The sequence below is a fragment of the Mobula hypostoma genome, unplaced genomic scaffold, assembly GCF_963921235.1.
Source record: "Mobula hypostoma unplaced genomic scaffold, sMobHyp1.1 scaffold_66, whole genome shotgun sequence".
In the NCBI taxonomy this organism is placed as follows: Eukaryota; Metazoa; Chordata; class Chondrichthyes; order Myliobatiformes; family Myliobatidae; genus Mobula; species Mobula hypostoma.
In genome coordinates, this window is record NW_026948201.1 from 75,743 (window position 1) to 88,679 (window position 12,937).

General features: G+C 65.4%; 1 protein-coding gene across 1 annotated transcript in view; it reads right to left on the reverse strand.

Annotated features, from left to right (window-relative positions):
- The window catches only part of ssrp1b (structure specific recognition protein 1b), a 62,064-nt gene that overhangs the window by 22,021 nt on the left and 27,106 nt on the right, over nucleotides 1-12,937 (reverse strand). The window contains exons 8-9 of the mRNA XM_063039735.1: nucleotides 8,968-9,189; nucleotides 5,633-5,705 (exon numbers count right to left, since the gene is read on the reverse strand). Of these exons, the coding sequence (XP_062895805.1) occupies nucleotides 5,633-5,705; nucleotides 8,968-9,189 (295 nt within the window). The remainder of the gene's footprint in view (nucleotides 1-5,632; nucleotides 5,706-8,967; nucleotides 9,190-12,937) is intronic.

The following is a 12,937-nucleotide window of genomic DNA, read 5'->3' on the forward strand; positions in this document are numbered from 1 at the left end:
TCTGTGTCCTCTGTTCCCAGACTCCCCCCACTACAGGAAACATCCTCTCCACATCCACTCTATCAAGGCCTTTCACCAAATCCATGGAGTACACAGTACTCCAAGTGAGGCCTCACCAGAGCCTTATAAAGCCCCAGCGTTACACTCTTGCTTTAATATTCTTCTTAAAACTAAGTTCTCTCACGTGCCACAGAGGTTCCCGGTGATTACCGAGTGTCGGTTTGATCAGGTTCCCCGTGGCAGGCTCATTCAGAACCCATGGGGGGTTCCCTGGATCCAGGGAAACTGGGCTGTGTGGATTCGGAATTGGCTTGCCCACAGAACGCAGAGGGTGGCCGGACACCGAGCGTGTTCTGCCCCGAGGTCCGCGACCGGCGGTGCGCCGGGAGCCCAGCTCTCTGCGGTTTTTACGAATGACTTGGGTGAGGAAGTGGAGGGGTGGGTTAGTGAGTCTGCAGACGGCAGGAGGGTCGGCGGAGTTGTGGAGGGTTGTCGTGGGTGACCGCGGGACGCTGACAGGACGTAGAGCCGGGCTGAAAGGAGGCAGATGCAGTTCAGCCCGGAAAGGTCGGACTTGACGGCAGAGTACAGGGTCAATGGCAGTTTGGACGAACAGAGAGATCTCGGGGTCCACGTCCTCACAACCACAAAGTTGATAGGGTGGTGAAGAAGGTGTTTGGTATGTTGGCCTTCATTAGTCGGGGGATTGAGTTCAACAGCCGTGAGGTAATGTTACAGCTCTATACAACCCTGGTCAGACCCACACTTGGGAGTATTGTGTTCACTTCTGGTCCCCTCATTATAGTAAGGATGTGGAAGCTTTCGAAAGGGTGCAGAGGAGATTGACCAGGACGCTGCCTGGATTAGAGAGGGTGCAGAGGAGATTGACCAGGATGCTGCCTGGATAAGAGAGGGTGCAGAGGAGATTGACCAGGATGCTGCCTGGATAAGAGAGGGTGCAGAGGAGATCGACCAGGACGCTGCCTGGATTAGTTGGGGGAAGGGGTGAGGGGGGAGAGGGAGGGTGAGGGGGGAAGGGGTGAGGGGGGAGAGGGAGGGTGAGGGGGGAAGCGGTGAGGGGGGAAGGGGGAGAGAGGGAGGGGGAGAGAGGGAGGGGGAGAGAGGGAGGGGGAGAGAGGGAGGGGGAGAGAGGGAGGGGGAGAGAGGGAGGGGGAGAGAGGGAGGGGGAGAGAGGGAGGGGGAGAGAGGGGAGGGGGAGAGAGGGAGGGGGAGAGAGGGAGGGGGAGAGAGGGAGGGGGAGAGAGGGAGGGGGAGAGAGGGAAGGGGGAGAGAGGGAAGGGGGAGACAGGGAAGGGGGAGACAGGGAAGGGGGAGACAGGGAAGGGGAGACAGGGAAGGGGGAGACAGGGAAGGGGGAGAGGGAAGGGGGAGAGGGAAGGGGGAGAGGGAAGGGGGAGAGGGAAGGGGGAGAGGGAAGGGGGAGAGGGAAGGGGGAGGGGAGGGGGAGAGGGAAGGGGGAAGGGAGGGGGAAGGGAGGGGGAAGGGAGGGGGAAGGGAGGGGGAAGGGAGGGGGAAGGGAGGGGGAAGGGAGGGGGAAGGGAGGGGGAAGGGAGGGGGAAGGGGGAAGGGAGGGGGGAAGAGGGAAGGGGGAGGGGGGAGAGGGAGGGGGAGAGGGAAGGGGGAGGGGGAAGGGAGAGGGGAGGTGGAGAGGGGAGGGGGAGGGGAGGGGGGAGGGGAAGGGGAGACGGGGAGAGGGGAGGGGGAGGGGGGAGAGGGAAGGGGAGGGGGAGAGGGAAGGGGGAGAGGGAAGGGGGAGAGGGAAGGGGGAGGGGAGGAGGGAGAGGGGAGGAGGGAGAGGGAAGGGGGAGGGGAGGAGGGAGAGGGGAGGAGGGAGAGGGAAGGGGGAGAGGGAAGGGGGAGAGGGAAGGGGGAGGGGAGGGGGGAGAGGGAAGGGGAGAGGGAAGGGGGAGGGGAGGGGGGACAGGGAGGGGGGAGAGGGAGGGGGGAGAGGGAGGGGAGGGAGAAGGAGAGGGAGGAGAGAGGGGAGGGGGGAGGGGAGAGGGGAGGGGAGGGGCGGAGAGGAGAGAGGGGAGAGGGGAGAGGGGAGAGGGGAGGGGGGAGAGGGGAGAGGGGAGAGGGGAGAGGGGAGAGGGGAGAGGGGGGAGGGGAGAGGGGGGAGGGGAGAGGGGGGAGGGGGGAGGGGGGAGGGGGGAGGGGGGAGGGGGGAGGGGGGAGGGGGGAGGGGGGAGGGGAGAGAGGGGAGAGAGGGGAGGGGGGGAGGGGGGAGGGGGGAGAGGGGAGAGGGGAGAGGGGAGAGGGGGGAGAGGGGGGAGGGGGGAGAGAGGGGAGGGGGGAGAGAGGGGAGGGGGGAGAGAGTGGAGGGGGAGAGAGTGGAGGGGGGAGAGAGTGGAGGGGGGAGAGAGTGGAGGGGGGAGAGAGTGGAGGGGGGAGAGAGTGGAGGGGGGAGAGAGGGGAGAGAGGGGAGAGAGGGGAGAGAGGGGAGAGAGGGAGAGAGGGGAGAGAGGGGAGGGGGAGAGAGGGGAGGGGGGAGAGAGGGAGAGAGGGGAGAGAGGGAGAGAGGGGAGAGAGGGGAGAGAGGGGAGAGAGGGGAGAGAGGGGAGAGAGGGGAGAGAGGGGAGAGAGGAGGGGAGAGGAGGGGGAGAGGGGAGAGGGGAGGGGGGAGAGGGGGGGGGGGGGAGGGGGGGGGGGGAGAGGGGGGGGGGGGGGGGGGGGGGAGGGGAGAGAGGGGAGAGGGGAGAGGGGGGAGGGGGAGGGGGGAGGGGGGAGAGGGGAGAGGGGAGAGGGGGGAGGGGGGAGGGGGGAGGGGGAGAGGGGAGGGGGGAGGGGGGAGAGAGGGGAGGGGGGAGAGAGGGGAGGGGGGAGAGAGGGGAGGGGGGAGAGAGTGGAGGGGGGAGAGAGTGGAGGGGGGAGAGAGTGGAGGGGGGAGAGAGTGGAGGGGGGAGAGAGGGGAGGGGGGAGAGAGGGGAGGGGGGAGAGAGGGGAGGGGGGAGAGAGGGGAGGGGGGAGAGAGGGAGAGGGGAGAGAGGGGAGAGAGAAGAGAGAGAAGAGAGAGAGGGGAGAGAGGGGAGAGGGGAGAGAGGGGAGAGAGGAGGGGAGAGAGGGGAGAGAGGAGGGGGGAGAGGGGGAGAGGGGGAGAGGGGGGGAGGGGGGAGGGGGGGGGGAGGGGGGGAGGGGGGAGAGGGGGAGAGGGGGAGAGGGGAGAGAGGGGAGAGAGGGGAGAGAGGGGAGAGAGGGAGAGAGGGGAGAGAGGGGAGAGAGGGGAGAGAGGGGAGAGAGGGGAGAGAGGGGAGAGAGGGGAGAGAGGGGAGAGAGGTGGGAGGGGAGAGAGGTGAGAGGGGAGAGGGGAGGGGGGAGAGGGGAGGGGGGAGGGGGGGAGGGGAGAGAGGGAGGGGGAGGGGGAGGGGGGAGAGGTGAGGGGGGAGGAGTGAGGGGGGAGGAGTGAGGGGGGAGGAGTGAGGGGGGAGGAGTGAGGAGGAGGAGTGAGGGGGAGGGGGAGGAGTGAGGGGGAGGAGTGAGGGGGAGGAGTGAGGGGGGAGGAGTGAGGGGGAGGAGTGAGGGGGAGGAGTGAGGGGGGAGGAGTGAGGGGGGAGGAGTGAGGGGGGAGGAGTGAGGGGGGAGGAGTGAGGGGGGAGGAGTGAGGGGGAGGAGTGAGGGGGAGGAGTGAGGGGGAGGAGTGAGGGGGGAGGAGTGAGGGGGGAGGAGTGAGGGGGGAGGAGGGATTGAGGGGGAGCAGAGAGGGGGGAGGATTGAGGGGGAGCAGTGAGGGGGAGGATTGAGGGGGAGAGGGGAGGGGGGAGAGGGGAGGGGGGAGAGGGGAGGGGGGAGAGGGGAGGGGGGAGAGGGGAGGGGGAGGGGGGAGAGGGAGGGGGGAGAGGGGAGGGGGAGAGGGGAGGGGGAGAGGGGGAGAGGGGAGGGGGGAGGGGGAGGGGGGAGGGGGAGGGGTGAGGGGGAGGGGGAAGGGGTGAGGAGTGAGGGGGAAGGGGTGAGGAGTGAGGGGGAAGGGGTGAGGAGTGAGGGGGAAGGGGAAGGGGTGAGGAGTGATGGGGAAGGGGGAGGGGTGAGGGGTGAGGAGTGAGGGCTGAGGAGTGAGGGGTGAGGGATGAGGGGTGAGGGGTGAGGAGTGAGGGGTGAGGGGTGAGGGGTGAGGGGTGAGGGGTGAGGGGGGGAAGGGTGAGGGGGGAGGAGTGAGGGGGAGGAGTGAGGGGGGAGGTGTGAGGGGGCAGGAGTGAGGGGGCAGGAGTGAGGGGGCAGGAGTGAGGGGGCAGGAGTGAGGGGGCAGGAGTGAGGGGGGAGGAGTGAGGGGGGAGGAGTGAGGGGGGAGGATTGAGGGGGAGCAGAGAGGGGGAGGATTGGGGGGGAGTGAGGGGGAGGAGTGAGGGGGGAGGAGTGAGGGGGGAGGAGTGAGGGGGAGGAGTGAGGGGGAGCAGAGTGGGGGGGAGCAGAGTGGGGGGGAGCAGAGTGGGGGGGAGCAGAGTGGGGGGGAGCAGAGTGGGGGGAGCAGAGTGGGGGGGAGCAGAGTGGGGGGAGCAGAGTGGGGGGAGGATTGAGGGGGAGCAGAGAGGGGGGAGGATTGAGGGGGAGCAGAGAGGGGGGAGCAGAGAGGGGGGAGGATTGAGGGGGAGGATTGAGGGGGGAGGATTGAGGGGGAGGATTGAGGGGGAGGATTGAGGGGGAGGATTGAGGGGGGAGGATTGAGGGGGGAGGAGTGAGGGGGGAGGAGTGAGGGGGGAGGAGTGAGGGGGGAGGAGTGAGGGGGGAGGAGTGAGGAGGAGGAGTGAGGGGGAGGGGGAGGAGTGAGGGGGAGGAGTGAGGGGGAGGATTGAGGGGGAGCAGAGAGGGAGGAGGATTGAGGGGGAGCAGAGAGGGGGGAGGATTGAGGGGGGAGGATTGAGGGGGAGCAGAGAGGGGGGAGGATTGAGGGGGAGCAGAGAGGGGGGAGGATTGAGGGGGAGCAGAGAGGGGGGAGGATTGAGGGGGGAGGATTGAGGGGGGAGGATTGAGGGGGGAGGATTGAGGGGGAGGATTGAGGGGGAGGATTGAGGGGGAGGATTGAGGGGGGAGGATTGAGGGGGGAGGATTGAGGGGGGAGGATTGAGGGGGAGGATTGAGGGGGGAGGATTGAGGGGGGAGGATTGAGGGGGGAGGATTGAGGGGGGAGGATTGAGGGGGAGGATTGAGGGGGAGGATTGAGGGGGAGGATTGAGGGGGAGGATTGAGGGGGGAGGATTGAGGGGGAGGATTGAGGGGGGAGGATTGAGGGGGAGGATTGAGGGGGGAGGATTGAGGGGGGAGGATTGAGGGGGGAGGAGTAAGGGGGGAGGAGTAAGGGGGGAGGAGTAAGGGGGGAGGAGTAAGGGGGGAGGAGTAAGGGGGGAGGAGTAAGGGGGGAGGAGTAAGGGGGGAGGAGTAAGGGGGGAGGATCGAGGGGGGAGGATCGAGGGGGGAGGATCGAGGGGGGAGGATCGAGGGGGAGGATCGAGGGGGAGGATCGAGGGGGGAGGATCGAGGGGGGAGGATCGAGGGGGGAGGATCGAGGGGGGAGGATCGAGGGGGGAGGAGTAAGGGGGGAGGAGTAAGGGGGGAGGAGTAAGGGGGGAGGAGTAAGGGGGGAGGGGTAAGGGGAGACGCGCACCCAGTTCCCTCCACTCACCTCCTTCATGCCTCGGTTTTTAATGTTCAGCTTTTTGGCGTTGACAAAGTCAAACAGCTTGCCGTACTCCTCCCTGGGGGGGGGGGTAGAGGGGGGGGGGTGGTTACCAACATCACCAACTGCTGAGTGAGCCCCACCCCGGGGGTAGAACTGTCTCCACCCTGTCCCATCGCCCGTCCCACCGCTCCCCCGCACTCCTCCCCTTTACGCGGCGGTATAGAGGAGTTTCTGAACCCACCCCCCACCCTTACCCGCTCTCCTTTCCCAGTCCCCCTACTCCTCTCCGTCCCCGTCTCCCCCCTCCCACCTACCCACTGTCCCCCTCCATCCCCGACTTCTCAATGCCAGACCCCCTTCCCTCCCCCCTCCCCCTTGCCCGTCCTTCTCCCACCCCCAACGGTCATGTTCCCGTCTCCCACCCCGCCACCACGGTCACGACCCGTCTCCTACCCCCACCCCAGCCACGTCCCCGTCTCCCACCCCCAACCCCGCAGTCACGACCCGTCTCCTACCCCCACCCCAGCCACGTTCCCGTCTCCCACCTCCACGCCAGCCACGTTCCCGTCTCCCACCCCCACCCCCGCAGTCACGACCCGTCTCCCACCCCCACCCAGGCCACGTCCCCGTCTCCCAACCCCCAGCCCGGCCACGTCCCCGTCTCCCCCCACCCCACGTCCCCGTCTCCCACACCCGGCCACGTCCCCGTCTCCCCCGCCCCCGGCCACGTCACCGTCTCCCCCGCCCCCAGCCACGTCCCCGTCTGCCCCGCCCACGTCCCCGTCTCCACCGCCCCCCGGCCACGTCCCCGTCTCCCACCCCCGGCCACGTCCCCGTCTCCCACCCCCCACCCCGGCAATGTCCCCGTCTCCCACCCCCCGGCCACGTCCCCGTCTCCCACTCCCGGCCACGTCCCCGTCTCCCCCCCACCACGTCCCCATCTCCCACCCCCCACCCCGGCAATGTCCCCGTCTCCCCCCCCCGGACACGTCCCCGTCTCCGACCCCCGGCCACGTCCCCGTCTCCCCCCCTCCGGCCACGTCCCTGTCTCCCACCCCCCACCCCGGCAATGTCCCCGTCTCCCCCCCCCCAGCCACATCCCCGTCTCCGACCCCCAGCCACGTCCCGGTCACGTCCCCGTCTCCCACCCCGGTCACGTCCCCGTCTCCCACCCCCCACATCCCCATCTCCCATCCCCGGCCACGTCCCCGTCTCTCCCCCGCCCCCCCGCCACGTCCCCGTCTCCCACCCCCGGCCACGTCCCCGTCTCCCACCCCCCACCCCGGCAATGTCCCCGTCTCCCACCCCCCGGCCACGTCCCCGTCTCCCACTCCCGGCCACGTCCCCATCTCCCCCCCCCCCACGTCCCCATCTCCCACCCCCCACCCCGGCAATGTCCCCGTCTCCCCCCCCCGGCCACGTCCCCGTCTCCGACCCCCGGCCACGTCCCCGTCTCCCCCCTCCGGCCACGTCCCTGTCTCCCACCCCCCACCCCGGCAATGTCCCCGTCTCCCCCCCCCCAGCCACGTCCCCGTCTCCGACCCCCAGCCACGTCCCGGTCACGTCCCCGTCTCCCACCCCGGTCACGTCCCCGTCTCCCACCCCCCACCCCGGCAATGTCCCCGTCTCCCACCCCCGGCCACGTCCCCGTCTCCCCCCCACCCCCACATCCCCGTCTCCCACCCCCCAGCCCGGCCACGTCCCCGTCTCCCACCCCCGGCCACGTCCCCGTCTCCCCCCACCCCCCACGTCCCCGTCTCCCACCCCCGGCCACGTCCCCGTCTCCGACCCCCAGCCACGTCCCGGTCACGTCCCCGTCTCCCACCCCCGGTCACGTCCCCGTCTCCCACCCACAGTCACGTCCCCGTCTCCCACCCCCCACCCCGGCAAGGCCCCCGTCTCCCACCCCCGGCCACGTCCCCGTCTCCCACTCCCGGCCACGTCCCCGTCTCCCACCCCCCAGCCCGGCCACGTCCCCGTCTCCCACCCCGGCCACGTCCCCGTCTCCCACTCCCGGCCACGTCCCCGTCTCCCACCCCCAGCCAGTCTCCCACCCCCGGTCACATCCCCGTCTCCAACCCCCGGCCACGTCCCCATCTCCCCCCCGTCCCCGTCTCCCACCCCCCACCCCCCACGTCCCCGTCTCCAACCCCCGGCCACGTCCCCGTCTCCCCCCCACCCCCCACGTCCCTGTCTCCCACCCCCACCCCGGCCACGTCCGCATCTCCCCCCCACCCCCCACGTCCCCGTCTCCCACCCCCGGCCACGTCCCCGTCTCCCACTCCCGGCCACGTCCCCGTCTCCCCCCACCCCGGCCACGTCCCCGTCTCGCCCCACCCCGGCCACGTCCCCGTCTCCCACCCCCCACCCCGGCAATGTCCCCGTCTCCCCCCCCCCAGCCACGTCCCCGTCTCCCACCCCCCACCCCGGGCATGTCCCCGTCTCCCCCCCCCAGCCACGTCCCCGTCTCCGACCCCCAGCCACGTCCCGGTCACGTCCCCGTCTCCCACCCCGGCCACGTCCCCATCTCCCACCCCCGGTCACGTCCCCGTCTCCCACCCCCGGCCACGTCCCCGTCTCCCACCCCCGGCCAGGTCCCGGTCATGTCCCCGTCTCCCACCCCCGGCCACGTCCCCGTCTCCGACCCCCAGCCACGTCCCGGTCACGTCCCCATCTCCCACCCCGGCCACGTCCCCGTCTCCCACCCCCGGCCACGTCCCCGTCTCCCACCCCCGGTCACGTCCCCGTCTCCCACCCACAGTCACGTCCCCGTCTCCCACCCACAGTCACGTCCCCGTCTCCCACCCCCCACCCCGGCAATGCCCCCGTCTCCCACCCCCGGCCACGTCCCCGTCTCCCACTCCCGGCCACGTCCCCGTCTCCCACCCCCCAGCCCGGCCACGTCCCCGTCTCCCACCCCCGGCCACGTCCCCGTCTCCCACCCCCGGCCACGTCCCCGTCTCCCACCCCCGGCCACGTCCCCGTCTCCCACCCCCAGCCACGTCCCGGTCACGCCCCGTCTCCCACCCCCCGTCACGTCCCCGTCTCCAACCCCCGGCCACGTCCCCATCTCCCCCCCATCCCCCACGTCCCCGTCTCCCACCCCCCACCCCCCACGTCCCCGTCTCCAACCCCCGGCCACGTCCCCGTCTCCCCCCCACCCCCCACGTCCCTGTCTCCCACCCCCACCCCGGCCACGTCCGCATCTCCCCCCCACCCCCCACGTCCCCGTCTCCCACCCCCACCCCGGCCACGTCCCCATCTTCCCCCCACCCCCCATGTCCCCGTCTCCCAGCCCCCACCCCGGCCACGACCCCGTCTCCCCCCCACCCCCTCACCTCTCGATGCTGCTGAAGGTGTACAAGCCGCCCTGCTTGGTCTCGATCTCGAAGTCGAAGGAGCGGGTGGTGGTGGTACCGCGGGCGAAGTTGACGTGGGAGATCTCGTCGAAGCGGATGTGGACGGGCGGCTTGTGCACGTAGATAAACCCGCGCTCCAGCGGGTAGAGCAGCCCGGAGCTGGCCTTGTACGAGCAGCTGATGCAGTGAGCCCCCGAGTTCCTGCCGGGGGGGGGGTGGGGGGGGAGAGAGAGAGGGAGTCAGAGGGACAGCCGGGGAGGGGAGGGCTTTGCCGAGCTCACCCCGGGATCTGAGCTCAGCTCCGACGGTCGTTGTCGTCCAGGGTCGAAATCGTCACGTTCCCGGGTCGTCACAGCTCACAACAGGCGAACCCGTCTGCCTGTCCGTCCCTCGATGGACTGCTGGCTACAATCCCATTGCAGAGGGCTCTGTCGACAAGCTCTCCATTCTGTCCCCCACCCCCACAACCCCAGGGCAGCCGTGATATTGTTCCCGACTGCCCCCACCACAGAAAACCTACGGCCCATTACAGGCCCTTCGGTCCTCTGTATCGTCCCGAGCATGTCACCTACTCTGCAGACTGCCGACAATTTCCCTAGTCTTTCGAAGCTCCATCAACCTCTCAAAGTCTCTGAAAAGACCCTATCGTATCCGCATCCACCACAGTCACCGGGGTGACGGACACTGGATCGTTTAAAACACAGAGCGGAGAGGACACAGACTCACTGTCGGGGTGACGGAGAGACTGAATTGTGTAAAACACAGAGCGGTGAGGACACAGACTCACTGTCGGGGTGACGGAGAGACTGAATTGTGTAAAACACAGAGCGGTGAGGACACAGACTCACTGTCGGGTTGACGGAGAGACTGAATTGTGTAAAACACAGAGCGGTGAGGACACAGACTCACTGTCGGGGTGAGAGAGACTGAATTGTGTAAAACACAGAGCGGTGAGGACACAGACTCACTGTCGGGGTGACGGAGAGACTGAATTGTGTAAAACACAGAGCGGTGAGGACACAGACTCACTGTCGGGGTGAGAGAGACTGAATTGTGTAAAACACAGAGCGGTGAGGACACAGACTCACTGTCGGGGTGACGGAGAGACTGAATTGTGTAAAACACAGAGCGGTGAGGACACAGACTCACTGTCGGGGTGAGAGAGACTGAATTGTGTAAAACACAGAGCGGTGAGGACACAGACTCACTGTCGGGGTGACGGAGAGACTGAATTCTGTAAAACACAGAGCGGTGAGGACACAGACTCACTGTCGGGGTGACGGAGAGACTGAATTGTGTAAAACACAGAGCGGTGAGGACACAGACTCACTGTCGGGGTGAGAGAGACTGAATTGTGTAAAACACAGAGCGGTGAGGACACAGACTCACTGTCGGGGTGACGGAGAGACTGAATTGTGTAAAACACAGAGCGGTGAGGACACAGACTCACTGTCGGGGTGAGAGAGACTGAATTGTGTAAAACACAGAGCGGTGAGGACACAGACTCACTGTCGGGGTGACGGAGAGACTGAATTGTGTAAAACACAGAGCGGTGAGGACACAGACTCACTGTCGGGGTGACGGAGAGACTGAATTGTGTAAAACACAGAGCGGTGAGGACACAGACTCACTGTCGGGGTGAGAGAGACTGAATTGTGTAAAACACAGAGCGGTGAGGACACAGACTCACTGTCGGGGTGACGGAGAGACTGAATTGTGTAAAACACAGAGCGGTGAGGACACAGACTCACTGTCGGGGTGAGAGAGACTGAATTGTGTAAAACACAGAGCGGTGAGGACACAGACTCACTGTCGGGGTGACGGAGAGACTGAATTGTGTAAAACACAGAGCGGTGAGGACACAGACTCACTGTCGGGGTGAGAGAGACTGAATTGTGTAAAACACAGAGCGGTGAGGACACAGACTCACTGTCGGGGTGACGGAGAGACTGAATTGTGTAAAACACAGAGCGGTGAGGACACAGACTCACTGTCGGGGTGACGGAGAGACTGAATTGTGTAAAACACAGAGCGGTGAGGACACAGACTCACTGTCGGGGTGAGAGAGACTGAATTGTGTAAAACACAGAGCGGTGAGGACACAGACTCACTGTCGGGGTGACGGAGAGAGACTGAATTGTGTAAAACACAGAGCGGTGAGGACACAGACTCACTGTCGGGGTGAGAGAGACTGAATTGTGTAAAACACAGAGCGGTGAGGACACAGACTCACTGTCGGGGTGACTGAATTGTGTAAAACACAGAGCGGTGAGGACACAGACTCACTGTCGGGGTGAGGAGAGACTGAATTGTGTAAAACACAGAGCGGTGAGGACACAGACTCACTGTCGGGGTGACGGAGAGACTGAATTGTGTAAAACACAGAGCGGTGAGGACACAGACTCACTGTCGGGGTGACGAGAGACTGAATTGTGTAAAACACAGAGCGGTGAGGACACAGACTCACTGTCGGGGTGAGGAGAGACTGAATTGTGTAAAACAGAGCGGTGAGGACACAGACTCACTGTCGGGGTGACGGAGAGACTGAATTGTGTAAAACACAGAGCGGTGAGGACACAGACTCACTGTCGGGGTGAGAGAGACTGAATTGTGTAAAACACAGAGCGGTGAGGACACAGACTCACTGTCGGGGTGACGGAGAGACTGAATTGTGTAAAACACAGAGCGGTGAGGACACAGACTCACTGTCGGGGTGACGGAGAGACTGAATTGTGTAAAACACAGAGCGGTGAGGACACAGACTCACTGTCGGGGTGAGAGAGACTGAATTGTGTAAAACACAGAGCGGTGAGGACACAGACTCACTGTCGGGGTGAGAGAGACTGAATTGTGTAAAACACAGAGCGGTGAGGACACAGACTCACTGTCGGGGTGACGGAGAGACTGAATTGTGTAAAACACAGAGCGGTGAGGACACAGACTCACTGTCGGGGTGAGAGAGACTGAATTGTGTAAAACACAGAGCGGTGAGGACACAGACTCACTGTCGGGGTGAGAGAGACTGAATTGTGTAAAACACAGAGCGGTGAGGACACAGACTCACTGTCGGGGTGACGAGAGACTGAATTGTGTAAAACACAGAGCGGTGAGGACACAGACTCACTGTCGGGGTGACGGAGAGACTGAATTGTGTAAAACACAGAGCGGTGAGGACACAGACTCACTGTCGGGGTGAGAGAGACTGAATTGTGTAAAACACAGAGCGGTGAGGACACAGACTCACTGTCGGGGTGACGGAGAGACTGAATTGTGTAAAACACAGAGCGGTGAGGACACAGACTCACTGTCGGGGTGAGAGAGACTGAATTGTGTAAAACACAGAGCGGTGAGGACACAGACTCACTGTCGGGGTGACGGAGAGACTGAATTGTGTAAAACACAGAGCGGTGAGGACACAGACTCACTGTCGGGGTGAGGAGACTGAATTGTGTAAAACACAGAGCGGTGAGGACACAGACTCACTGTCGGGGTGAGAGAGACTGAATTGTGTAAAACACAGAGCGGTGAGGACACAGACTCACTGTCGGGGTGAGAGAGACTGAATTGTGTAAAACACAGAGCGGTGAGGACACAGACTCACTGTCGGGGTGACGGAGAGACTGAATTGTGTAAAACACAGAGCGGTGAGGACACAGACTCACTGTCGGGGTGACGGAGAGACTGAATTGTGTAAAACACAGAGCGGTGAGGACACAGACTCACTGTCGGGGTGAGAGAGACTGAATTGTGTAAAACACAGAGCGGTGAGGACACAGACTCACTGTCGGGGTGACGGAGAGACTGAATTGTGTAAAACACAGAGCGGTGAGGACACAGACTCACTGTCGGGGTGAGAGAGACTGAATTGTGTAAAACACAGAGCGGTGAGGACACAGACTCACTGTCGGGGTGAGAGAGACTGAATTGTGTAAAACACAGAGCGGTGAGG